Source organism: Triplophysa rosa, linkage group LG16 (assembly GCF_024868665.1).
Source record: "Triplophysa rosa linkage group LG16, Trosa_1v2, whole genome shotgun sequence".
In the NCBI taxonomy this organism is placed as follows: Eukaryota; Metazoa; Chordata; class Actinopteri; order Cypriniformes; family Nemacheilidae; genus Triplophysa; species Triplophysa rosa.
In genome coordinates this window covers 1239584-1263872 of record NC_079905.1, presented here as the reverse complement: position 1 = coordinate 1263872, position 24289 = coordinate 1239584, and the positions used below count along the sequence as shown (strand labels likewise).

Genomic DNA, 24289 nt, shown 5'->3' with positions numbered 1-24289 from the left:
ATTAAGATCTTTTAAACAGCTTCTCTCCTCTCAAACACAAATACGAAGGCATTCGTTGAACGGTTGATGTCAAACAGGTTAGACGTTTGCTTGACTACTTTCCAGGTGGAGAAATAAGTGATGTGGAAGGCACAGCGTGGGTGTGAGCTCTGTGTGGGACCAATACAGCCCTTAAATCCCCCTTTACCTTTGGGCCGGCGTAACACAACACCACCCACATTCACTTTACTTTCATTTGATAAATACAAAGTACGCCTCGATCCAATAGATCCGGGAGAACAAAACCACTCTTTGTTTTTTTTAATAGCGCAGACGTTTCGTAAAATCCGTGCCTGCGTCTGCAGGAGCGCTAAACATATTAATCATTTTCTTCCCCGAAACATTCAACCGAACGGCTTTCTGGGGAAAAAGACAAAAAGCACGTAACGTATATGAACAAGAGTCACGGCCGGCGCTTTTAACAAGAAGAAAGACATGAAGCTGGTTTGTTGGCGGGCGATATGCTGACAATGAGTATTTCATTATAGCAGTCCTTAAAGAGACAGTTCACATCAAACTAAAAATACAGCAAGCAGATATCATTTGATGAATTTTGATGAATTAATAATAGTTATAGTAATTGAAGTATGATTAGGAGTTCAACAGAACACAGGGCACACTGCGAGAGACTTACAGTCTCGGTCACCATTCACTTTCATTCAATCGGTTTTCCATACAATGAAAGTGAATGGTGACCCAGGCTGTCGGTCATTAACAATCTGCCTATAACATCATACGCGTTCATGGTAAGCAAAGCATAATATTTTTAGGTTAAACTATGAGCGTTCCTATAGCTCAATTGGTCCGCAACACAAAACTGATGGGTTCCATCCTCAACACAAACACTGATAAAAATGAATAATTGAATTGAATTGAAAGACAAAAGCGTCTGCCAAATGTGCAAATGTAAAAAAATCAAACTTTAGCGCCTACTGTGCTAGCCAAAAAGGCTTCGTTCTAGAACATGTTTTTTCAATGTGGGTCGGAAGAAAATAACAAAGCCAAGAAAGAGAATGATGATCATTCACAAGGGATATAAACCAAGCGCAGCTCTCATTTCACTCGGGCCAAACATCTACATGTGAAGGCAAACGCTTGGAGTGCTGAACAGAAACGGTACAGAATTTTCTGAAGGTCAAAGGGGAAGAGTTCAGACCTCTGGTGCCGGGCTGCCAAGGGTGAATGGATACGACCCCCTGGTTCCTGCTTGCTGGAACGTCTGCCCGGAACGCCGAGATCTGTGGGCCTGGAGAAGAGCGTTGACGGCCGTGATCAGCTCAGGCACCCAACAGTTTGGAGCTTGGCGTTTGGAGGACGGCACCGCTTGACAAACCTTGATATGCCTTACATTTCTAATACGGCCAAGCAGAACCCCCGCGTCTCTTTCTGGAGACGAGAAACGGCAACGAAGGCTTCAAAACCAAAATCTCGTCCTCCACAGAGGTTCTTGAGACCTTGCAATGCCAATCAACCCGGGGAGCAAGAATGGAAAGACAAAAAAAAAATGAAAATAAAGAATAAAAATATATAAGAACGCTGGTTCTCCCCAGCTGTGGGACGCTGGGTCAAATCACGCTCTGCAAGTATAGATGGAAAGACGGCACAACGCTGTCAATCCTTGTTAAGACGGGGTTGAGAAACGCCACTCTTTGCCTAAATTACGCTTCTAAGAACCCAGAGCTGCTAAAAACCCAACGTATTTTTGACCACAATCATCTGAGAACCCATCTGGAACTCATCAGACGGCTCTTGGAAATGCCCCAATCACAAAATTAAACTTTGGGATTACCAAAATTTAGCGAGCAAAGCAAATAAAACTAGCACCTCCAGACGTGCGACGTTTCATCGCTCGTTTCCGAGGAGTGGGTGGCACGGCCGAGGGGGGACGGCTGGATTCCGTCTGAACTCTGGAGAGATCTGGACACCTTGACCGGCCGCGTTACGGGTCGTGTTTGTTTTACTTTGCGCAGTAAAGCAAACAGGGCTCTTTTCTTCAGACGGCGTGGGCCGAAATTTCTCTCAAATATCGGGGTGGAAATGACAAAGACAGCCATTACCTTCCCGGGCGAGATCGGAGCACCTGAAGCCACTTAAAGCCCCAGACCTCGAAAACTTCCAGAAGGTGTAATTATTCTGGCACCGGAGGAAATCGCATTAACTGCGCTCATCAAATGCTCGCCCATGTCCGGGCTTTCGCTTTCAACCACACGTATGCAAATCCCAACCCCAGGAAAACACAGCGATGACTAAAGAAAAATAAAACGGATGGCATGCGACCGCTGAGGTCGCCGGAGGTTTTTGACCGGCTTTCTACGACAGCAGCAGAGGATGTAAAGCTTCCCCCACACGTGACGGCACTCAGTGGGTCGCTGGACCGGAACGGGAATCAGTCAGTGGATGCGATTAGCAGACGTGACCTCGATCAGCTACCTGTCACCGGAGCTTTACAATAGAGGAAGGAGAGAGGGCCGCTCTCTGAAACCTCAAAGGAGGATCGCTCATCCGTGGCTTACCGCACGCTGGAAATAAGATTTCAAACATGCGCAGGGGCAGAAACAGCACCCTCTACAGGAAATGAGTTGAAACGACATGAAACAAATAAAGTTTATATTAAATATGCTTATGCATCATTTTGTTACGAAACATTCTACCTAAATTTGATGAATATATACAAGAATGTATGGGGTAGAAACATCTATTTTATAAAAATATGATCAACATAAACTCTTTACCTTAAATGTAAATCACGAGTCTCACAATACTGCTTAAAGGGAACTAAAAGCTTTTCATAAGACAAAACAAAGCTGCTGATCATTCACACACACACACACACACACACACACACACACACACACACACACACACACAGCAGTATACTTTAATATGGTAAACTGTAGTAAGTGTAGTATACCATTGTAAATACTATAGTATTCTGTTGTATTAACTATAGTGAACTGAAGTAATTACTGTAGTATACTTTAATATTTACAATAACAAACTGTAGTAAATTGTAGCACCCTGCAGTCAATACTATAGTGTTCTGTACTATAGTGAACTGATAAAGTAATTGCTGTAGTATACTTTAATATTTTCTATAATAAACTAAGAAATTGGAGTATACTATAGTTTATTACAGATATGACTAAATATAGTTAATATATATACACTACACTTTTCTGTAGAAGTAACTGTAGTAAACTGACAATTGACTGCTTTCCAAGTATGCTGTAGCATACTGTAATACTTACCATAGTAAACTGTAGTATTTTGCAATATTAACTGTAGTAAATTAAAATGGCAGTAAATGCTATCGTAAATTGTAGTATGCTTTATTATTTCCTAGATAACGAGATTGAATTGTATTAGTATACTATACTAACTACTATCGTTTACTACTGTTCTATAGTAAACACTGCACGTTGACAAAGTATCCCGTAGTGTTTACCATAGTAAAATAACAATACGTAGTAAACACTTACTATGGTATGATATTTACTATGGTAACTATGGTAGAAATTTGACTACAGCTTACCATAGTAAATACGACAGTAAAGCACAGTATTTATTCACGGGAGCACGTTTAGAAATGTCTATGTTAATTCACCTGACATTTGGGGAAGTCATCAATATATAATCTAGGAGTTTCGGCCATTGAGTGAAGAAACAACTTTACAGGTTCATGGGGTCAGTTCAGGCCACCAGGTGAGTTTCAACGATCACGATTTGCCTATTTGTGTACCCACTTCACGCCTGACGCACACTGTAGACGCACACAGGCTCAGAAAGCGTTCTGCGAGCAGTAGCTGCTTGGCGGCAGAAATCAGAGTTTGCGGCCGGGAGCCAGATCCCCTTTTCCCCTTAATTCCTCAATGTGTCTTCATTCATCTGAAGGAGCACATGGAAAAGCCATTGCAGGGGAAAAGCCCCTTCCGGACAGACGCTGCGCTCTCCCGTATTCCCTCTTCACCGCGCTAACAGGAAACAGCTCTTTATTACAAAGAGGGGGGACGCGAGGCTGAAAAACAAGGGGATTTAGAGGTCTGGACTTTAATTTGTAGACAACTTGAGTCGAGCGCTGCGACGGGACGGACAGGCAACCTGATCCGCCATCCCCAGACGGGGCGAGGGGGATAATTCGACGTACGCCAAATGGTCGCGGGACCACCGCCGATCAAAGAGGGCCGCCGGAGGGGTACTAGACAAGGTCGACAAAGTAATGAGATTGACACCTCATCTCTGACAAATGCACATGACACCTGTAGGCATCTTCTATTTGACACACACAGATCATAAAAAATGAACGTTCCGTCATTATTCATTCATCCTCATGTCATTTCAAACCTTTATGACTTTCTTTCTTCTGTAGAACACAAAAGAAGATATTTTGAAGAATGTCGATAACCAAACAACACTGAACACCATTGTGTGAACGCGAAACCACAGACACATTTCTCAAAATATCTTCTTTTGGGTTCCACAGAAGAAAGAGCCACATGCAGGCTTTGAAAAACACGAGGCTAAATAAACGATGACAGAATTTTAATTTTTAATATTTTTAACAGTGGTGCTATTAAAGGAAACCGTTTTAAAGACATATTTTAAGAAGTTATATAGAGTCAACTGTTATGCAACAAAAACCTCTCCAAAATTGTGGATTTCTAAAATAATGTCCCACAGACCTTATAATAAATTCAACGCATTCAACAACAAACTTCAAGATCATTCCTGTCAGATTCTAAACTGCCCGCTGTGAGAAACGCTCGGGTTATTCTGCTAAATCAGATATGGTCTTCTTCTGGACTGATGAATGGTCCACCACACGACCGTAGACATTTATAAAGACAGTAAATGGTCTCAAAACAGATCATTAAACCGGAGGACAGAGAACCATTAAAAAAATAAGCAATGATGCGTTCTGAAGGAAGGGGCATTAAAGTCGTTCAGAAATCGGGGATCTACCCAAGAACAATAACACTTCTGCAAAACATTCCTGCTCAGAAACACATCTCCAAGAAGTCCTTCGGATGGCGGCTGAGTTTAGGTTTGCGCAGGCTGGCAGATTACCCAGAGTGCATTGTGCCAGGGTTCAGCGGTTCCCAATGAAGCGTGTGAATTAAAGAGCTGAAGAGGAATTCTTTTATGGATCTGTGGGTAAATATGAGACGTTATAAGACCGCGAGGTGCATCGTTCTCCAGAAGCCCAAAGCAACAGAGACATTGCAGAATTGTGGTAATGTCTGACGGGCGTACGGCGGTTCAGACCCCTCCAGCGCAAAAAAACCTTTGCACAACTAACCATATTCCCTTCTACGGAAGAGTGAAGTAATCGTGCCTGTACAAATATGCTGAAATGAAAGCTCGTCAACTATATTTAGACAGTTTTAAGTTCACTGCTCATTCAAATGTAGTTTGGCTTCATTCTAGAATGATCAAGACTTAAGGCCCATTCTCACCATAACGGATCATGATAAATTCTCAACCTGTCAATCAAACATTAGGTGATCGAACCCTGCAATGAAGATCCTAAAAATCAAAATGCACATGTAAATTCTTGGTAGGGTAACTGCTCAAAGATGCACTAACAAGTGGATGTGGTGGTCGATTTGGGTCACAATCCAATTGTCATTATTTGGTTCCTGAAGTTATTTGAAAATGTGCATCTTTGACATTGACCTGCCGAGCACGACAACAACAAACTGCTGTATACTTCAATACTTGATATAGTAAACTGTAGTATACTTCATTATTTCCTACATAACGAGTGATTTGTAGTAGTGTACTATACTACTGTACTATAGTAAACGCCACACTTTGATAATGAATTCCAAGCATTCGAGCATGTACGAACACAGAGATCTCTCAGAGAGCCCAAAGACAAATACTGAATGGTACGCATCCAAAAAAAGAGTTGAAAGTCAAATGTGAAAGTCAAATGAAAGGCTGACAGCATGCAAAGCAAACATGCAGGTGCACAAACACCTGGACGCACGGGCGACATGTGGACTCAATACAAATTTGCATCTCGGTAAAAGAAGATTCGTTCACCTGAGAACAACACCGAAGAATTATACAGTGTGTCCTGAAAGAGTGAGACCACCTCGTGTTCGTTCATGAGTTTATACCATTCCGAGCGTAACAATTTGAGCAAAAAGTAAAACTGAGACGTACATTTTTTAGTCTTTGCCAAGTTCTCTTCTAAGGCCTTCAGAGGTTTGTTCTCATGCTCATTCACACACATTTGCTTAGTGACCTTGAAATAGCACTGAATCCTACATATTTTTACCTCGTGTAACCTGCGTGTTTAGAAAAGACATGCTTTCCTTTGTTGCCAAGTTAAAGTAACTAACTATCAACGAGCAACACATTTTCACAGCATTTACTCATCTAATGATTTTATTCAAGTTGTACATTCACGTTATTGTGCATTCCTTAACGTAAATGATTTTAATAATGTTTTCAATGACAAACTTGAAACTATAGTATATACATACAGTATATACAACAGCTTTCCTGTGGCTCAGTGGTAAGAGGTCATGGGTCATGGGTTCGATCCCAGGGATTGCACATACTTAGAAATAAATGTATAGCACAATGCAACGTAAGTCGCTTTGGATAAAAGCCTCTGCCATATGCGTAAATGTAAATAAAACTAATAAAATGATTATTTATTGTTAGTTCATGTTAACCAATGTTACAAAAATAAGCATTTTCAATGTGGTCTCAGACTCTATCAAACCAAATCAGAAGCAGTTTTGATGCGTTTACCTCCTCATCCGATGAGTCCCGCTCGTATTCATCCACATGAGATAAAATCTTAAGGCCTTCGTCTCTCTGTGACGTCATGGTCACACTCTCATCTTCCTTCTTCTCTCCTGAAGACTTCTTCTTCTTCTTCTTTTTGTCCTTTGAACCTTTGCTGTCACTCTGTCAAAACAAACACGGGCTGTTCAAGAATGCACAAGCTATAAAACTCATTTAATCTGGAAACATCACAAGGGATTGAAAAAACGTAGGAAACACGTCAAGGAGATGTCCAGGTTGTATTTCACAACCAAAAATGAAAAATGCAAAAAAAAGACACGGCACGTTTTTATGACCATATTATGTAGATCAACTCAGCTAATAGCAAACGTTCTCAAAACATTGGCTAACGTTCTCTTAAAGTTTTCTCAAAACGTTCTAAAATCCTTGGTATAAAAACATGGTTCTTACATCATTACTGAACAGTTTAAAGCATTCAGAGACAAAAATCGTTAAATTTAAAAAGTTAAAGAACCCCCATCATCACAACAACTCGAGCAGTCGTTTATTTAAAAAAACATCTCGCAGTAAAAGAGGTTTCAAAACCGAAGTCTCATGTTGGCGTGATTTACACGTGTGCCGTTAAAAAGCGGCCACCAGAAGCTCACTTCCTGTGCGGGACGCAGGGACTCGTGGTGCCGGCTGTTATTCAACACAGCACATCACTCAAGGCGAGAGCAAATCGACAGTAACGGGGTGGAGAGGAAGAGCGCGTGTCCCATGAGCCCGTGACGGGGCAGGTGAGCGAACCTGCGCTGATTTACAGCCGCTATCTCCTCCGCTGCAGAAACACTTCCTCCCTGAAGCCCAGTTAAATCCACATCAAGACGCCCAAGACCTGCGTTCCTGAATGCCTCGCGCGGCCCGGGGGACGCACCAGTTTTCCGCTAACACTGAAGATCTAAAAACAAGCTGAAAGAGGGCTTTACAACGGGAGGACTGGGGGCTACGAGTCAGTAAACGACAGGCCAAATGAGGACGTGACCTTTTAGGATACACAAGAAATGGTACAAATAAATGAAAAACAAGTACATTTATGAGGTACGTGACAGAAGAAAAAAAAAAAGAGTCGTGATAACTAGTGTTAATTTTGTCAGCTATTTTTAATTTTAGTCCCACGACGAATATACTCTTTATCTTATTTCGTCATCCTTGTGCTGTTTTTGTTTAGTCCAGTTTAGTCGTGGATTTTCATCTCGTTTTCGACGATACAAACTTAATCACATTTTCGTCATGCTGTATAATGGTTAAAATTATAAAAATGGCTATTTCGCTCAAAATTGTAATCACAGTGATTGTTGTTGTTCGAGAAATGTGTTTTTAAATGTCATTATAAGCATCCCTTATACCAATAAGCACTTTAGCAAAAGTGTCACGGTTTCACGGTATTACAATTACAGCACTAAAATGTTTTTTCAAATGTCTGCGTATACAAACAACAACTTGTCAACTGGACACAAAAACATTTGATTTTTAACCAACATTCATAGAACACATATGACACGGAAAAAATAAAGCCTTAAAAATATAATACTCATGTATCACAGAAAATGATATTTGTTTATTGACTTGAGATCCTCAATGGCGCTTCCACAGTGAGCGCATTGCGTATGGTTGCTAGATTGCAGAAATTAAGTTACCCCGCTGGAAAAAAAAGTATACTTTTTTAACCTTTCATCCCTGTTTGGGGGATCTGAACTCCTGTTATCTGGCGACCGCAGGCATGAACGCTCGTACGGCAGAGGCTCGCACAAAAATCTGTAATAATTATCTTCTATTAAAAAGAGTTTTTAGGTAACTTTTATTATTTAACTACATTTTAGTCTCATCGTTTTTCGTCAACGATATTGTGTGCAGATAAAGTCTCAGTTGTCATTTAATGGCCTTACTTTTCATCTCGTCATCGTCTTCGTCCTGGGAAAATAGTCGTTGACGAGTATTTTCCGTCATTATTTTCATTAACGAAATTAACACTGAAGTCGTACAGGTTCAGACGTTTTACTTTTGGGTGAACCAAAAGTAAATATTATAACAATTTAACAATTTAATAAATATAGTTTTAACAGAGAGACAAATACATTCTAAAATAGGTTTTCTTTAATGTAAAATATGCTGGTTGAAAACTATTTTTAATATCGCTTTCATTTCGCTAGAATGAAATCTTTTTTAAAGGATGTTCACATCACATTTCCTGGAAAACGAGAGAAAAACACATTTTGTGGACGGATTCATTTCGTGAGTATATTTTAAAAGATGCTTCAAAAGAGTCTTGATTTGAAATTCAGCCGTGAAAACAGACTTGTGAATGGATTCAAACTACAGACTGATTCTCTTTTTATCAGACATTACAAGGAAAACAACCCCGAGCCATTTCAGAACAAATAAACGCAAGTTTCGTCAAAAGGCAAAGAACATTAAGATAGATTTGGTAAAGGAAGGAAAATTTCACAGTTAAGGAGACCGAACGAGAACAAATTGATTTCTTCTAGTAACTCCAAAAGTCCGATCATAAAAAAGGAACGTGGGTGTAGGGAAATGGGTCTTTGATAAATGATTCGACCAGATGATGGTCGACCGGCCAAAACAGAAGAGCTCACGGTGTACACGCGGATGAAAACAAGCCCATCAGAACGTCTGGAGGAGCGTGGCACCGCGCCAACGTGACCACAAACGCCGCGTGGGCCGAAGATGTTGCGAAGCACAAGCACGAGGATCCTCGAGCTCTGAAAGTTAGGAGTGACACACGATCTCTGAATCAGAGCGGGAAATGAACGCACTGACAGGCTTTTGGAGAACAACTCCTCACCTCAGAACATCCGTTTCCAATTCATCCAAGCACCTCCGTTGGCCTTTAAATCGCTCACACTGCGACGTTCGCGCACGAACCACGCAACCGCTGAAGTGTTTTTAATGTGTGTTGGCGAAGCGTCCCGGGTTCCGCTCGCAGGGCCTCGAGTCGCCCATTACTCCGGACGCTTCCTCTGAACTGCGGTTGAGTGACTTGTGGACGGAACAATCCGACGGCACTCATCGCCATTGGCGCGATACTTAATTAAGCCCGTAGCTACTCAATCAATCCACGGCGAATGAAATAACCCCCATAAAGCCCAACGTCACGTGTATTGGTGATGGAAGTGGACCAGACGCGCCTGGAGCGCGCGCTGCGCGTGGGTGTGCATTATAGCCAGAGAAAAAGTTTTGCGGTAAGACGAGCTCTTCTGGTCCTTGCTAACCCCCCTCCACCCCGTCCCGATGTCATCTACCACCCCCGCACGCGGCCACGGCTGGATCAGACACACGGCTGCGGGGGTCTCGCGGGAACCGTCACGTCTCCGGCAGCCGCATTAACTTCGGCCTGGTGTGCGTCAGTCTCCACCATCCATCTCTCAGAAGACCCTCCACAAAAGAGCAGAGGGAAGAAACCGCGTATGGGGGGGCGGATTAAATGGTTGAGACGGGAACAATACGTCCCACGGCCTCCTGGCAACTCTGAACGGAGGTTTCAAAGCTGTGAATTTGATCGTGTCCTGTGGAAAGTCAGACACTTCCAATGGATTGACTCGAGCTCGACTCGGTGACCCTGAGCCTCGCGCTTTAAGTGACTTTTATGACAAATTAGAAGAATGATCAAATGCATTTTTCTACATGAAAAACCGGCAGATACTTGGCGGTTTTAAGGCAACCAGCTGCAAACTGATTTGACAGAAGCTTTTGTTCACCAACTTTGAAACATCACGCATTGAAATAATTATTACATCGACACAGTTTTGAAACATTTATGACGAACTGACAAAGCAGTCAGTAGGTTTAAAGATGCTGATACAACAAGAGTTGTCAAATGTGTTTTTAGAGCGAGCGTATAAACCAAGGTGATGTCTCATAAGGCCAAATATCAGATGAATAAATGACTCCGTCTAATATAGCTTTACAGATTATTAATCTCTACTGAAAATTAACAATGGTTTTTGGTGGTAAAAGTGTAGTAAACATGTTTTTTTGGTAACTGTAGTAAAACCATGGTTTATTTTCATAAGGGATGTTCCAGGTGGCATAGAATAAAGGGCTCGCACATGTGAATGTTAGTACTCAAAGAGCTCCAGAAAAAGTTGCAACATTCATCGACACCTGACATATATTATCATCTGTTTTTGATAAACAGTTTAAATAAACTGCAACACAATGACATTCTCATTTCCTCTCAATGCAGAAGGAAAGAGAGATGGTTTTGTGTCAAGATGCATTGAGGAGAACCGTCAGTGATGCTCCATTAGGGGGCGGTAGAGAGGCACGTTTTAGCAAACGCCTCAGGTGCACAACACCTGGCGAAGTTTGGACACATCCTCTCATGACTTCCAAATGTTAGAACTATGAAGTCAAAGAAACAGACGTTTGGGAATTATGCATGACACAAAAATGTTATCAAAACTATTGTAATTTTGCCATTTTGAAAAGAGCAGATGACAGATCTGTACATGTCTCAAGAATGGTAATCAGGTGCGTGCAGAGATATTAAACTGTATTGAAGGAGTTTCCACAAATGCACACTTATTGCCTGGATATATCTGGACCATATTTATCCACTTATAATAACTTGCGATAAAAAAAGTTGAGTAAAATGTTTTGCTAAAACATTTGCCGCAATTTATATTGGTCTACAAAATTAATTTCACAACCTGACAAACTGTATTTAGTAAACACTTAGAAAGAAAGGCGTTTAGGACGGTGACAAATGGTGTGTCCAAATCTGCTACTGTAAGATTGTCTTTTTATTACGTTTTACAATGCGAGTAGAGAATTTAATATATGGTCCTGAGCGGGAGACAAGAAAGAACAGATCTGAGATCAGATACAGGAGAAAAAACAGAAATGTTATTAACCAAACCAGCTCACTAACTTAAAGGGCCAGTTCACTCAAAAATGAAAATTCTGTCATCCTTTACTCTCAGGTTATTTCAAACCTGTATACATTTATCTGTTCTGTTAAACACAAAGAAAGATATTTGTAAGTATGTCAGCAATTTTCAGTTATGTGACATCAACTCCCATAGTAGGAAAAAAATAATGTCTCTTTTTTGAAGAATTTAGAAACACAAACCGTTCTGGAGCACCTTTCAGACTACCATTTAATTCTTCCTACTATGGCAGTCAATGATGTCACAGATTTGAAAATGGCTAACATTCTTCCAAATATCTTTCATCAGAAGAAAGTAATTTATACAGGTATGAAATGACATGAGGATGAGCAAATGATGACAGAATTTTCATTTTTGGGAAAAGTAGAGAATAGAGCTTCATCACTGAATCCTAAACTTGCAGAAACATGCGTTATTTAATATCAATAAACCTCAAACCATGTGCTGGGAAGAGGTGTGCTAATACTTTTCTAAATAATCAGACTTTTTAGCTAGTTTGACAGATGGACCCAGGCCATTTCTAAAACTGTATAGAAACTAAGGCTGCACGATTAATCGATTAATAGTAATGATTTATAAAAAGGTTTCATTCTGAAGGTCACAAAATGTTATTTTGTGTGGTGGAGTGCTTTGAAATACAGTGTGGAAGAAGTTCAACGGCAGCAGATTATAACATTCATTGGCTGTAAAGTATAGACCTAATAAAGATGCTGAAGTGACATTTAAAACAAAATAATTGTGTTTACTAATCGTGATGCTCATTTTACCCATGATCGTGCAGCCCTAACAGAAACTCACTTAAACCTCCTCCAGACGCTGTAGCAAGACTACAACAACCCACCACTGCTGCAGATCCTTCTGTGCAAGCTAACACCACTCTCATACTCACAATATTCCATTATTAATATGTACAAGATGATTATACACGTTCTTTTTGCAAATGAAAATGATGATTTGAAGAACAGTGTATAACAAACAATGTCATGTCTGATGTTTTATCGACTCATTGCATCCTTACAAGAAAAAGACATTGTTGGTTTGACCGACTTATCATTTGCACAATATTTATTCAGAATAACAGAATTAGTACCTGAGGTTCTGTAATATCCTTTGTGGACAGCTGAACATCTTCACCAGTCCTCTCATCTTCCTCTACATCAGAGCTCTTTAGCCCAGAAACATTATCGTCATCTTCTTCTTCATCCTCCTCATCATCGCTGTCGCTCCCTGATTCTTCAAGTCCAGAGAAGACACTCTCTTCACTGTCCGAGAGATCAGCTTGACCTTCGTAGTCATCGTCATCATCGTCTAAATGACCGTCTTTACCGCTGTCCTTCTCAAAGATGGGCAGCTGAGAAAGGTCACATGACAGATTGTGAATTTCAACAGAAAAAACATGTACATTAAACCAAATGACAGATGTTTTGTCTGTGAGGTAAGTGCAGTACTGTTGTTGGTGTATGTCCATAAGGACCACAATAATCTTTCTTATAAAGCAAAATAGGGTGTAAATGTATAGTTCAATGGTGCAGATATACTTTCGTTTTTTTTATAGTGAATTGTAGTAAAAAGCCTAAATATACTATAGTATACTTAAACCTTACTACAGTACATATGAAGCAGAGTACAGTTCACTTAATACAGTTAGCAATTCACTTTAGTTAATACTTCAGAATAATGTAGTATACATTATCAACGTGCGGTAGTTACTATAATATAATCTAATTTTCCACAGTTTACTATTAACAAATTCTATGGTATATTACAGTATATTTATAGTAGGATGACAGACAACACACAGACTAGACATAGTTAACAATAGTGTGCATTAACTAGGTAGCTTTGTGAAGACAAACGTATTAATTACACATCTATCTGTGATACAGTCTAATACAATTATGAATATCACATTTATCAAGCATGAACAGTGAGCTCTCCGTACTACGTAAACACACGTGCTAACGTCTCTAAACATGCGCTACTTAATTAAGCTGCCCGACTTCAAAACAAAGATATATTTGTTTTTATACCTGTTCATCTTCGTTCTCGTCGATATTCCTCTTTTTACTCTTTAATTTACTCATTGTTGAACTCGGCGCCGGACGCATGCTGCAACGGTGACCATGTGGGTTGCAATCGCGTCAGAGGTTAAAGGTAAAAACAGTTCGCCCATGAAAGACTGCTTTCGAGATTTTATTCATTTAATTGTAATTTATTTTTCACGAAAGACTGTTTTAAATGTAATAATGTCGTATGTTAACAGAAATGGTATATTTATAAAATAATAATAAAACAATTAAACACTTTTTATTTTATTGTAACTGCGTACGAGGCAGAAGGTCAAAGTTCAAAGGGAACGCGTCCAGAAAGAGTAAAGAAACATACACTTCAACAAATTACTTATTTTAGTTACAATAAAAAAAGAGTTAAATCGAACTTTATTCGATTCTTCTAATGTATTTAGTGTAAAAGTATTTGAGAATTACGTTTTTTTACGTCGTCGACGTTGCGGTGACGCCATCATAGCGCGACACCCTCTGCGCTACTTGTTTTCTAGTACGCAGTTCGTCGCGATGTGGATTTAATGGAAATTTCCACTTCATCAGCGTCACCAAAACCAGTAATTCGGATTAAATTGTTTTGAAATGTCACTCTTTGAATAAAATCTGAAACACCAGCGAGGATCAATAGAGTCACAGTCGTGTGTTTGAACGGAATAGTCTGCGTTCGTACTAAAACACGTTCGAGTTTGCAACTTTGAACGGGATCAGCGAGTCATCAGAGAGGTTTTATGATCATAAATAATCATAATCATCATCTGAAATAATCGATATATTATCTGGGATGGAGTATCACAGCGTCGGGCCCGGTGGAGTGATGGTTACTGGTAATAATGTACCTGCTTTTCTAACAAAACTCTGGACCCTGGTGGAGGATCCGGACACAGACCCGTTAATCTGCTGGAGTCCTGTGAGTTCCCAGTCCAGATTTGGGTTTTAAGGGGGTTGAAGTTGACTGTTCATAGACCTGGATTATAATTGCGTTCTTTTGGGCCTTAACCATTGTGTCGTAAAATAAACTCAGATGTTTTATAATCTGTATCCTTAGGTGAACCTTTTTGTTTTTTTCTTCCGATCTGTTCAATATGTTGATTCATTTGTCATGGGTCACATTAGGTTTAGAACAGTGTCACACAACACACTCTTCTAGTTGAGTTGAGGCTCAACGAAGACTCCTATAATAACGTTTTAGATCAATAAACTGTACTCATGGGTTTTAGATTACTGTGCCATGGTTGGTCTCGGAATAAGTGCCTGTTGTCTCCTCTCAGCTAGATTTACAGTGAATTCATGTTTAGCTTTTTTGAATTGAATTGAATTGATTATTATACTTTATTGTCCCATATTTAATCTTGGACAGGCACAGCCGTCTTCAGTGAGATGAAACCATATACAATAATACACAAAAAAGGCACTACAATAAGTACAACTATTTTTCAACTGATTGTTAGTTTTGTGATGCAGTCTGTTTAGAGTAAGCCGTCTTGACTTGTTGACTGTAGTAATACTTCTCTCATGTGTTTTCAGAACGGAACCAGCTTCCATGTGTTCGATCAGGGCCGGTTCTCTAAAGAGGTTCTTCCGAAATACTTCAAGCACAATAATATGGCCAGTTTTGTTCGCCAGCTCAATATGTGTAAGACCACAAACTGTTTCTTTGTTAACTTAATAAACTATTCTATTGCGGCCTGGAGACTAGATGATGTCACCTGGTTGGAATGAATTGGCTTTAGATTCTGAAAAATGTTTATAATACGTTTTTAGGTTGATCAGTGTGCGTTTACCAGTGTGCTATAATGTCAAATAAGCTGTTTGGGTGAAATCATTGTTAGAAATGGACGTGCAAAATTCTTGAGCTTGAGCATTACTAGGCCTATATTTTGTCTCTTTTGATTTAGGAAATCGGTCAACAAATGCATGTATGTCTCCTTACTAGATGGTTTCCGCAAAGTGGTCCACATCGAGCAGGGCGGGCTTGTCAAACCAGAGAAAGACGACACAGAATTCCAGCATCCGTATTTTATCCGTGGACAGGAGCATCTGCTGGAGAATATCAAGAGGAAGGTAACAACTGTAAGTGTAAATCCACCCACCCCACCCCACGTGTGTAAAACATCTGAAGATCATATGTGATTTTAACAATGTCGAGTTTGACCTCAGAAGACCTTGCTTTTAAACAGCCTTTCCGTTTAATTGATTCATTAGTCGTTAAAGGGACTTTTTTGGAACGGTCCAAAGTCTGGGGTGATGTTCTGATGATGTCATCAGGGCTTCGGTCTCGTGAGCTTCCCTGCCGCTTCTGTTCGGCTTTAAACCTGCTGCTTTTCTAATGTATTTAATCACATATTTGCCAGAATTATTCCCTCATTGTGGAAAACCTAATAAAGTTGGATTATAAATGATCTGCTTTCACACGGAATTCTTGCATTAGTGCAATATGCTGAGGTGAAAGTTAAAGAGCGTCGGTTTTTGCATGCTGCTATTAGAATAGTCAGAACAAGTTATTACACAGAGATGTCAGAAATGTTTTTTAACTAGTGTTTATTTGCTTAAACAATTCAGACATTCACAAGGGGCCATATGTGGAACTTGGTGAAGAAAAGTTCCTATGGATAAAAGCGTCTGCTAAATGACTAAATGTAAAATGTAAATGTTTCGAAAATCCATAATTTGGAGATTTTCATTTAGACATCTCAGCATCTCTTACTCGCTGGATCTTTTTATTGGTCATAATATTGGTCATAATATTGGTTTATTGGCCAGTTGGCTCTGTGACAGATTGAGATAATCTTCAGGGTTGAGGGACGGTCATCTGGAGATGTTTGGATTAGAGGTCTTGGGGCCTTAATCCAGCGTCGCTCCTATACTCGAGATGAACTTTCCAACCCAACGATTAATAGTCTTTCCTCTCCGGTTCTGTCCAAACGTCCAGCTCGGACAGAAAGAAAAAAATGTGAGCACATGCTTTCCACTGTGTGAGAGTTTATAAACGGGTCATTTCAGACACCACTGCTGTCTCACACGCACGCACGCACGCACGCACACACACACACACACAGAGCTAGGTTCGGATCTGACTTTGACGTTTTCATTGTGTCCGTCCGCAGGTGTCCAACATTAAACACGAGGATCTGAAGATCAGCTCTGACAACGTGTCTAAAATGATCACAGATTTCCAGCTCATGAAGGGCAAGCAGGAGTCCATGGATTCCAGAATCGGCGCCCTCAAACAGTACGTCACACAAACACCTCACCGGTGAAATACGCTGGGTCACTGTGACCACTCGTGACTTCCTCTTCCTGTGTCGTTACATAGATGTTTTTCTGAGAAGTGTGCGTCAAACACGTCTTACACAGCTAAATTCTCATACAGAAATAAGGATGGTTATTACTTATTACGTCCCAACCATCCTTAAAGAAACACTTGAATATGAAAATTCTCTCATTATTTACTCACCTTTCCGCCATGCCAAATGTATATGACTTTAAACGATTTACAAATGCAAATTTGATTTTTAAATGCTGCCGTGTTATCTTATGTGTGAACCGCAAGTCTCCAAGAAACACATCCATCCATCATTTAAGTAATCCAGTTGACTCATCAATGTGAATCATTTATAAATGTTCATTTGGTTATATTTATTTATCTATGCAGATCGTCGGCGTAAATTCAAATGTGGCAGCAAATTGATCATGTCAAATCTCGTTGGTTCTGCCATTTTAAAATGTAATGATCTGTCATTGCTATTATACGTCGTGTTTATCGCTAAATAACCTCAAACTGTTCAACATTTTCTCTCACAAATGTGTCATTAAGAGAGAATTTTTATATTTGAATGAACTATTCTTTTGACTTGCATTTCTATATCAACGCGAGGACATTGTTAGTAATTTCATACGCAGCAGACCTCAATCTACCGCATGTAGATTGTGTAATCGAGAGATGACTCAATTATAGGGTGTTGTGTTGAAGTGTAATGTTGGTGATTAGAAGGAACCCGGTGAAAATGTGCACTTTGTTTTTGTCAAATGTTGATATTCAAGTCAAGCCGGTTGTTTTTGAGAGTTTGTAATGAAGCGAGGAGATTTTGAAGGGAGATATTTTTGGGAGGAGAGGTCTGACCCCCCGACAAGAATCCACAGCTGCTCTGTAAAAGTCCTCGTCCATCTGCTGTGGGGTTTGAGAAGAGCCTCTTACCGCACGCTGCTCTTTAACAGTCGAGCCGAGAGAACGAGAGCTCCGACCACAGGAGGTCCTTGAACGTCTGATACGAGACGAGTGTGACTTCATCAGAAAGACGCTCGACTCTTAAAGCGACAGTTCACCTGAAAATGATCTTATTTATTCACCCTCATGTCATTTCAAACCTTTCTTTCTTCTGTAGAGCGCAAAAGAAGATATTTTGAAAAACGTCGATGATTCACTTCCATTCTGTGAACACAAAACCACCGAGACATTTCTCAAAATATCTTCTTTTTTGTTCCACAGAAGAAAGAGTCACATGCAGGTTTACAACCACATGAGCGGTGAAAGTGAGTGTAATAGAAACGCAAAATACACCGTTTATTCATTTCAGTCTGTGCACTATTGTATATGTTTACAGTACATGGATTAATGTATAGTTCAGATTTTTATTGTGTATAATGTGTCCCCGCTGTCATCGTTTTGCTGTTTGTTTGTTTTTTTTTTTCTCCGGACGCACGTTTCTCCATGTGTGCTATGAAATGATTGAGGATTTCATTGAAGATAATAGTACAATAATAAAATATAGAAGGTGTTAGGTACATCACTAATAATAGTATTACTAGCAACATTACTAAAACATTTTACACTACAAGATCAATCAAATAAATTAAAGTCTCTCTCTTGCTCGCTCTGTCTGTCTGTCTGTCAGTGAGAATGAGTCTCTGTGGAGGGAGATCGCGTCTCTGAGACAGAAACACTCTCAGCAGCAGAAAGTCGTCAATAAGGTAAAAATCAAAGACAAATGACAGACATGGGAATTAAACACGTGACACATGTCAAACATCTCGTTTCTGTGTCCACAGCTCATCCAGTTTCTCATCACACTGGCTCGATCCAACCGAGTCCTGGGAGTCAAACGAAAGATGTGCGTTTCTAACAAATACTGCGTATTTATTGTGATGTTGTGATGTTTATTTGTGTCTGGTTGTGTTTGTTCACAGACCTCTCATGTTGAATGACAGCACTTCCACACACTCTATGCCCAAATACGCCAGACAGTATTCCCTGGAGTCTTCTCCTTCTCTCTCTGTGAGTTACTCAACTAGTTTTGGTTCTGTGTGTGTTAGCAGCATGCGTGTTTCACAATCATACATGTGTGTTCCAGCCCTCCACTACAGCTTTCACAGGAACGGGGGTGTTCGCCTCCGAAACCTCTGTGAATACAGGGCCAATCATCTCGGACATCACCGAGCTGGCGCAGTCCAACCCCGTGGCCACAGAGGAGTGGATCGACGACAGGCACGTGTTCTCACAAATGCCAGGAGTGAAGAATATCTAGAAGCCGTTATTATAACGAACGTTTTCGTCCACCGCAGAACAAGCCCGGTGGTCCACATCAAGGAGGAGCCGTCTAGCCCCACCCACAGTCCTGAGGTAGAGGAGGTGTGTCCCGTGGAAGTGGAAGTGGAGGCGGCGTCGGGCATACCTGTGTACACGCCCCTTTCCCCCATGACCTTCATCAACTCCATCCTTCAGGAGAGCGAGCCCGTCACGGCCCAGAGTCCGCCCCACGCCGAGCAGAAGTGCCTGAGCGTGGCCTGCTTGGACAAGTGAGTGCGCGCCGTTGCATTCCTTTCAGGACGACGTGCGTAAAGATTTGAATCGAACAATTGAGAAGCGAATGTGCGTTAGAGGCACTGACGCATCGCTCTTCTTTGCTAACTCTTCAGCTGGACTTATTTGTGGCGTTTGGCTGCTGGGTTTAGTCTGGCCGGCTCGTGTAGTGACTTTATACTAACACTGTTCCAGAAATTCATGCGGAGCCAGTCCATTATTTCACATGGCACCGACTTTGAGAGGTTTTTATATGTTGGGAAAGTGCTAATGTGTACCTGAAAGTTACCCAGAGGTGTCTCGCATGCGCGGAAAGCCAGAAAGGCATTTTCTTCCAGCCTAGACTTGCGTCAAAACTTATTCGAAAGGAAATGTCAAATGATTTTTGAAATGCAAAAAGTTTTAGTTTTGTCCAAATACAGCTCTGTCCAACACGTTTTAACAGGCACGCGTCCAAACCCATTTCGGAACGATCTGTCCGCGTTTCAGCGCCCGGTCCGGTTGTTGATGTGTGTAGCGCCCCCTGCTGTCTCCAGTGTTGTTCTTCTTTCTTTTCAGTTATCCTCAGATGTCTGAGATCTGTCGTCTTTTCTCCAGCTTCCCCACAACATCTCTTCACATCAGACCTCCTCCCGGGTCAGCATTTTAGTCGCCCGAGCCGTCCCCAGAACGCCTGACGCTGTGCTTGATCAGATTGAATCGAAGCGTTCGCTTGTATCCGCCACACCGAATGCTGATTGGTCGGTTGAGGGTGTAAATAGTGCGTTGAGCTGTTTTCAGTTTCGATCGGTTTGGAGCGTGGCGTGGCGTGGCGTGGCGTGGCGCGTTAATCCAAAGGCATGTGTTCTATTCACCCCGTTCCCCTCCTGACTCGATGCTAACGTGATGAGGTCAGCAGCCCACTTCCTTCATCATCATCACAGTTTTGACCTTTCTGGGGACCGGCGGATTGAAGTGTGTTCAAATGCTTTGCTGAAAGGAGAACGTTTGGTTTGATTTTGTGTGTTTGTTCACGGCAGGTCTGAACTCAGCGATCATCTGGAGAGCATCGACTACGGCCTGGAGAACCTGCAGCACATCCTAAACGCTCAGTCCATTAATTTCGACGGCTCGCCCTTGTTCGATGTAAATATTTCAATGTTTTCAATATTTCAAATATTTTTCGACATAAAAACTGTTGAGATTGATATGAAAGTAAAATGTTACCGCACATGAGTTTTATCGGTTGTATTTTAGGCTAGGCTACATTAGATGGCATCCACATTGATCTGAAACGGAGATTGTTGTGTTTTACAGATATTCGCATCATCCGCCGCCGAAGTGGATCTCGACAGCTTGGCTAGTGTAAGCTTCATGGATTCCATTTTTCTTTTTGTAGAAATCAGGACAGGATTCTTAACCTTTGCTCAGTTCTGGACAAGTCGTGATTCATGATTTACAGCTGGTGAATTGAACTGAATGCAAAGATTTTAAACAATCTGGTCTGACCAGAACATATTTGGCATAGTGTCGAGGTGAACACAAGATGTCTGTCAGAATACTATCAGTTTCTTTTTCTCCAACATGACATTCTGTCTTTTATTTTTCTGTGTTATATACACAATATATATATTTTCTTCTCGTAACTTCTCGTATTTTATAGCAATAATCTATGGCCTTATTGCAGATCCAGGACCTGCTGTCTCCTGAACCGGTGAAAGAAATGGACTCCACGTCAGATTCATGTGATTCGGGTATTTCACAAGCTTCACTTTATTTTTGTAGCTCTAAATAGAATCGAGTCCAAATCCAGCACGTACGGTCAAGAGCTGTGGAACCCAGTTCGGTTTTGCCTTCGTTCAGTTTGTGAATGATCACAGATGAGATCTCTTTAATGTCTCAATTATTTCTCCAGGACATCAATGAGTGCGTTTACATGCACAAAATAAACGCATATCTATCAAAAATCAGTTTATAAAAGAAACCTGTTTTCACGTGTTTACATGCATAGTAATAAACCGGCTATGCAGGAAAACTGCGTTTACGTGGAAGTTTGAGACTTGCCGGGTTTCTCTCGTGCAGTGACGTCACCGTCGATAGTCTGTTTAGTCATTAAAAACGCGGCGGGAAAACTCCGCAGTACCTGCATATGCAACCATAGTTCTTCATTTTGCCATTTCTACATCAACTGCATGATTCCAGAGAGGACTTTTGTGCGTTATTTTACTATTACTTCCGTTTGGGACTTTCACTCAGACATGCGCACATAAACAAAACTGAGAGAAACCCGGTAAAGGCGTTTACATGCAGCGCGAAATCGGAGCAATGGGCAAAAAACGACCTCTGCCCAGCGGGTTTTGCTTACGCCGCTTATGAGCTTTCCCCGATAAAAGAAAACCGGTTTACGCGTTTACGTGACCTTACTTGTTATGAGCTTATTACGCATACTCGGAGTAAGACTGTGCATGTAAACACTCACTGAGATGAAATAAAGACCAATAGAAACTTGCTGAAGTCTCGTCTGCGTCTCAGATGTTTCTCCTGAGAAAAAGAGTCAGAAATGTCACAAATGAGTTTGAGAAGAGATGTCAACGATGTGTCAAACTGAGCTCAGATTTGCAATCAAAAGTCAATATTAGTGAAGATCTCAATATGAACTCGAACATTTCTCATCACATTTACTGAAATCCAGATTATTTCACCTCAACAATCTACATTCATTTACACCTCCATGCGTTTCATGCGTGTCAACACGTCTTACATAGGATGCTTCAATGAAACACAACTGAGAACAGGGCAACATCTAAACAAAAATCTGTTTTTCAGGCAAGCAGTTGGTCCAGTATACGGCTCAGCCCGTGATTCAATCCGACCCCGTCACCACCACAGACCCCAGCGGGAATGACCTGCCCATTCTTCTGGAGCTGGAGGGCGACACCTATTTCCAACCCGAACCCGCCGAAGACCCGACCATCTCCCTTCTGAACTTCTCCACGTCCCCCGTACCTCAAGACCCCAAACTATAATCCAGCGAGCGCCTCTAAAGGGATTCGTGTCCGTGTGGGTTTTTTTTCATATGTGACCCTGGATCACAAAACCAGTCTTAAGTAGCACGGGAACATTTTTAGTAAAAGACAGAAATACATCGTGTGGGTCAAAATGATCGATTTTTCTTTTATGCCAAACATCATTAGGATATTAAGTAAAGATCATGTTGCATGAAGATATTTTGTAAATGTCCTACCTTAAATATATCAAAACTTTATTTTTGTGAGTGGATGGTCTGCCACAGTGCCCCTGATGAACAACTTCAAAGGCAATTTTCTCAATATTTTGATTTTTTGCGCTCTCAGATCCCAGAGTTTTAAACGGTTGTATCTCAGCCAGATATTGTCCTATTCTAACAACTCATATAGCTATAGAAAGTTATTTATTCAGCTTTCAGATGATGTAAAAATCTCAATTTCGAAAAATTGACCCATAAAACTGGTTTTGTTGTTCAGGGTCACAAATGTTATTCTCTGCATTATATATATTTTTGGTCACGTAACACTGAGGAGGATAGCCATGTTGATATGTTTTATTTCACTTTTAGTTGGGGATGTTTTTAAAGCAATAGAGAAAATACAGTATTCCTGTCATAGAATCGACACGCCGATGAGAAGGTTTAATCGGTTCCTCTGTAGTTTGTTATTCAGAGATGCTACAGAGAAACCGAAATCAGATCTGGATTTATGTGTGTGTGTGTGTGTGTGTTTATATTTGAGCGGATCGGGATGGGTTTTTGTTAGGAGAGCGCTGCTAACCTTATAAACCCGGTTGATTGACGTTTGGCTTGTTGTATTACGTCCCGAGTTAATAAAGATTTGTTATTATTATCTAGTTACCTTACGGCCACACCGGACGGTTGATGCCCGGCGCTCACCTTGACGACTGCCAAGTTTTTAATTCCTGGATATTTTATTTGCAGTGTATATTGCTAATTAATGCTGGATGTATCATCTCATGGATATTGAGATTAGAGCAAAAAATAAAACATGTAAATATATATAAATGTAAGAAAACGACACGGCAGTCGCGTTGACTCATTCAGTCACAGATTATGCAGACAAACACAACTTGAAACACGTCTGGTGTGATCAGATGAAGATCTAGCATCCCGCCCATCATCTTCATGTGATGTTTGATCTGGGCTTGTTGTTTGATGACATTGCCAGACGTTTTGTGTGGAATTACACATTTCACATGACTGAAGTACACAACAGACGTCATATTTAATGGCAGATGTTTTTGTTTGTTTTCTTTGATTTTGTATAATGTCACCCATCAGCCCAGTACAGAAATGTTTCCGACAACAATCGGATTTGAAGATTTGTGCAATAGTTCACATCCTAACCGGCTCTTGAGAGCAACGCAACACTGTAATGCTTCTTCGTGTGCTTTGTTAAAGAACGTAATGAGTGTAAATCCGATACTAAAATACCAAAATTGAAATCATATTTCTTGCCCTAGAGACTATATTTTTGGATGGCTGTTGCGCGACGAGAACCGGGAGAAGAATGTTAAATGTTGGTGATTCTGACCATCACAGCCAGAGCGACATTAATATTAGACATAAATTATTTTATTACACATGAGAACGACATTTTGTGTACTGGTATGTTTTAAATAAAATGATTTTGGAAGTAATTGGAGGT

The 24289-nt window shown here is 40.8% G+C and overlaps 2 protein-coding genes across 3 annotated transcripts in view; one reads left to right on the top strand and one right to left on the bottom strand.

Moving 5' to 3' along the window:
• Positions 1-13890, bottom strand: part of bop1 (BOP1 ribosomal biogenesis factor) — a 57939-nt gene extending 44049 nt beyond the window's left edge. The window contains exons 1-3 of the mRNA XM_057354923.1: positions 13784-13890; positions 12844-13104; positions 6805-6963 (exon numbers count right to left, since the gene is read on the bottom strand). Coding sequence (XP_057210906.1) covers positions 6805-6963; positions 12844-13104; positions 13784-13861 — 498 coding nt within the window. The 5' untranslated portion in view covers positions 13862-13890. The remainder of the gene's footprint in view (positions 1-6804; positions 6964-12843; positions 13105-13783) is intronic.
• A 392-nt stretch (positions 13891-14282) lies between these two features.
• hsf1 (heat shock transcription factor 1) lies at positions 14283-24275 on the top strand. 2 transcript variants are annotated; one of them, XM_057355204.1, is made up of 14 exons: positions 14283-14723; positions 15341-15449; positions 15750-15886; positions 16921-17045; positions 18709-18784; positions 18863-18924; positions 19001-19088; positions 19165-19298; positions 19376-19609; positions 20172-20249; positions 20633-20738; positions 20910-20957; positions 21280-21346; positions 22419-24275. In XM_057355204.1, the coding sequence occupies exons 1-14, from the start codon at positions 14598-14600 to the stop codon at positions 22616-22618; spliced, it is 1590 nt and encodes a 529-aa protein (XP_057211187.1). In that variant the 5' UTR covers positions 14283-14597; the 3' UTR covers positions 22619-24275. The 2 variants fall into 2 exon arrangements, with proteins under 2 accessions (XP_057211187.1, XP_057211188.1); XM_057355205.1 differs by lacking the exon at positions 20172-20249.
• Positions 24276-24289: the final 14 nt, after the last annotated feature.

What these genes read in the sequence shown, in the direction of transcription:
- hsf1 (XM_057355204.1), top strand. Translation starts at nt 14,598, where the DNA reads ATGGAGTATCACAGCGTCGGGCCCGGTGGAGTGATGGTTACTGGTAAT. An exon ending in CGTTAATCTGCTGGAGTCCT is followed by an intron (nt 14,724 to 15,340) that starts GTGAGTTCCCAG and finishes ATGTGTTTTCAG; the next exon opens with AACGGAACCAGCTTCCATGT. An exon ending in TGTTCGCCAGCTCAATATGT is followed by an intron (nt 15,450 to 15,749) that starts GTAAGACCACAA and finishes TCTCCTTACTAG; the next exon opens with ATGGTTTCCGCAAAGTGGTC.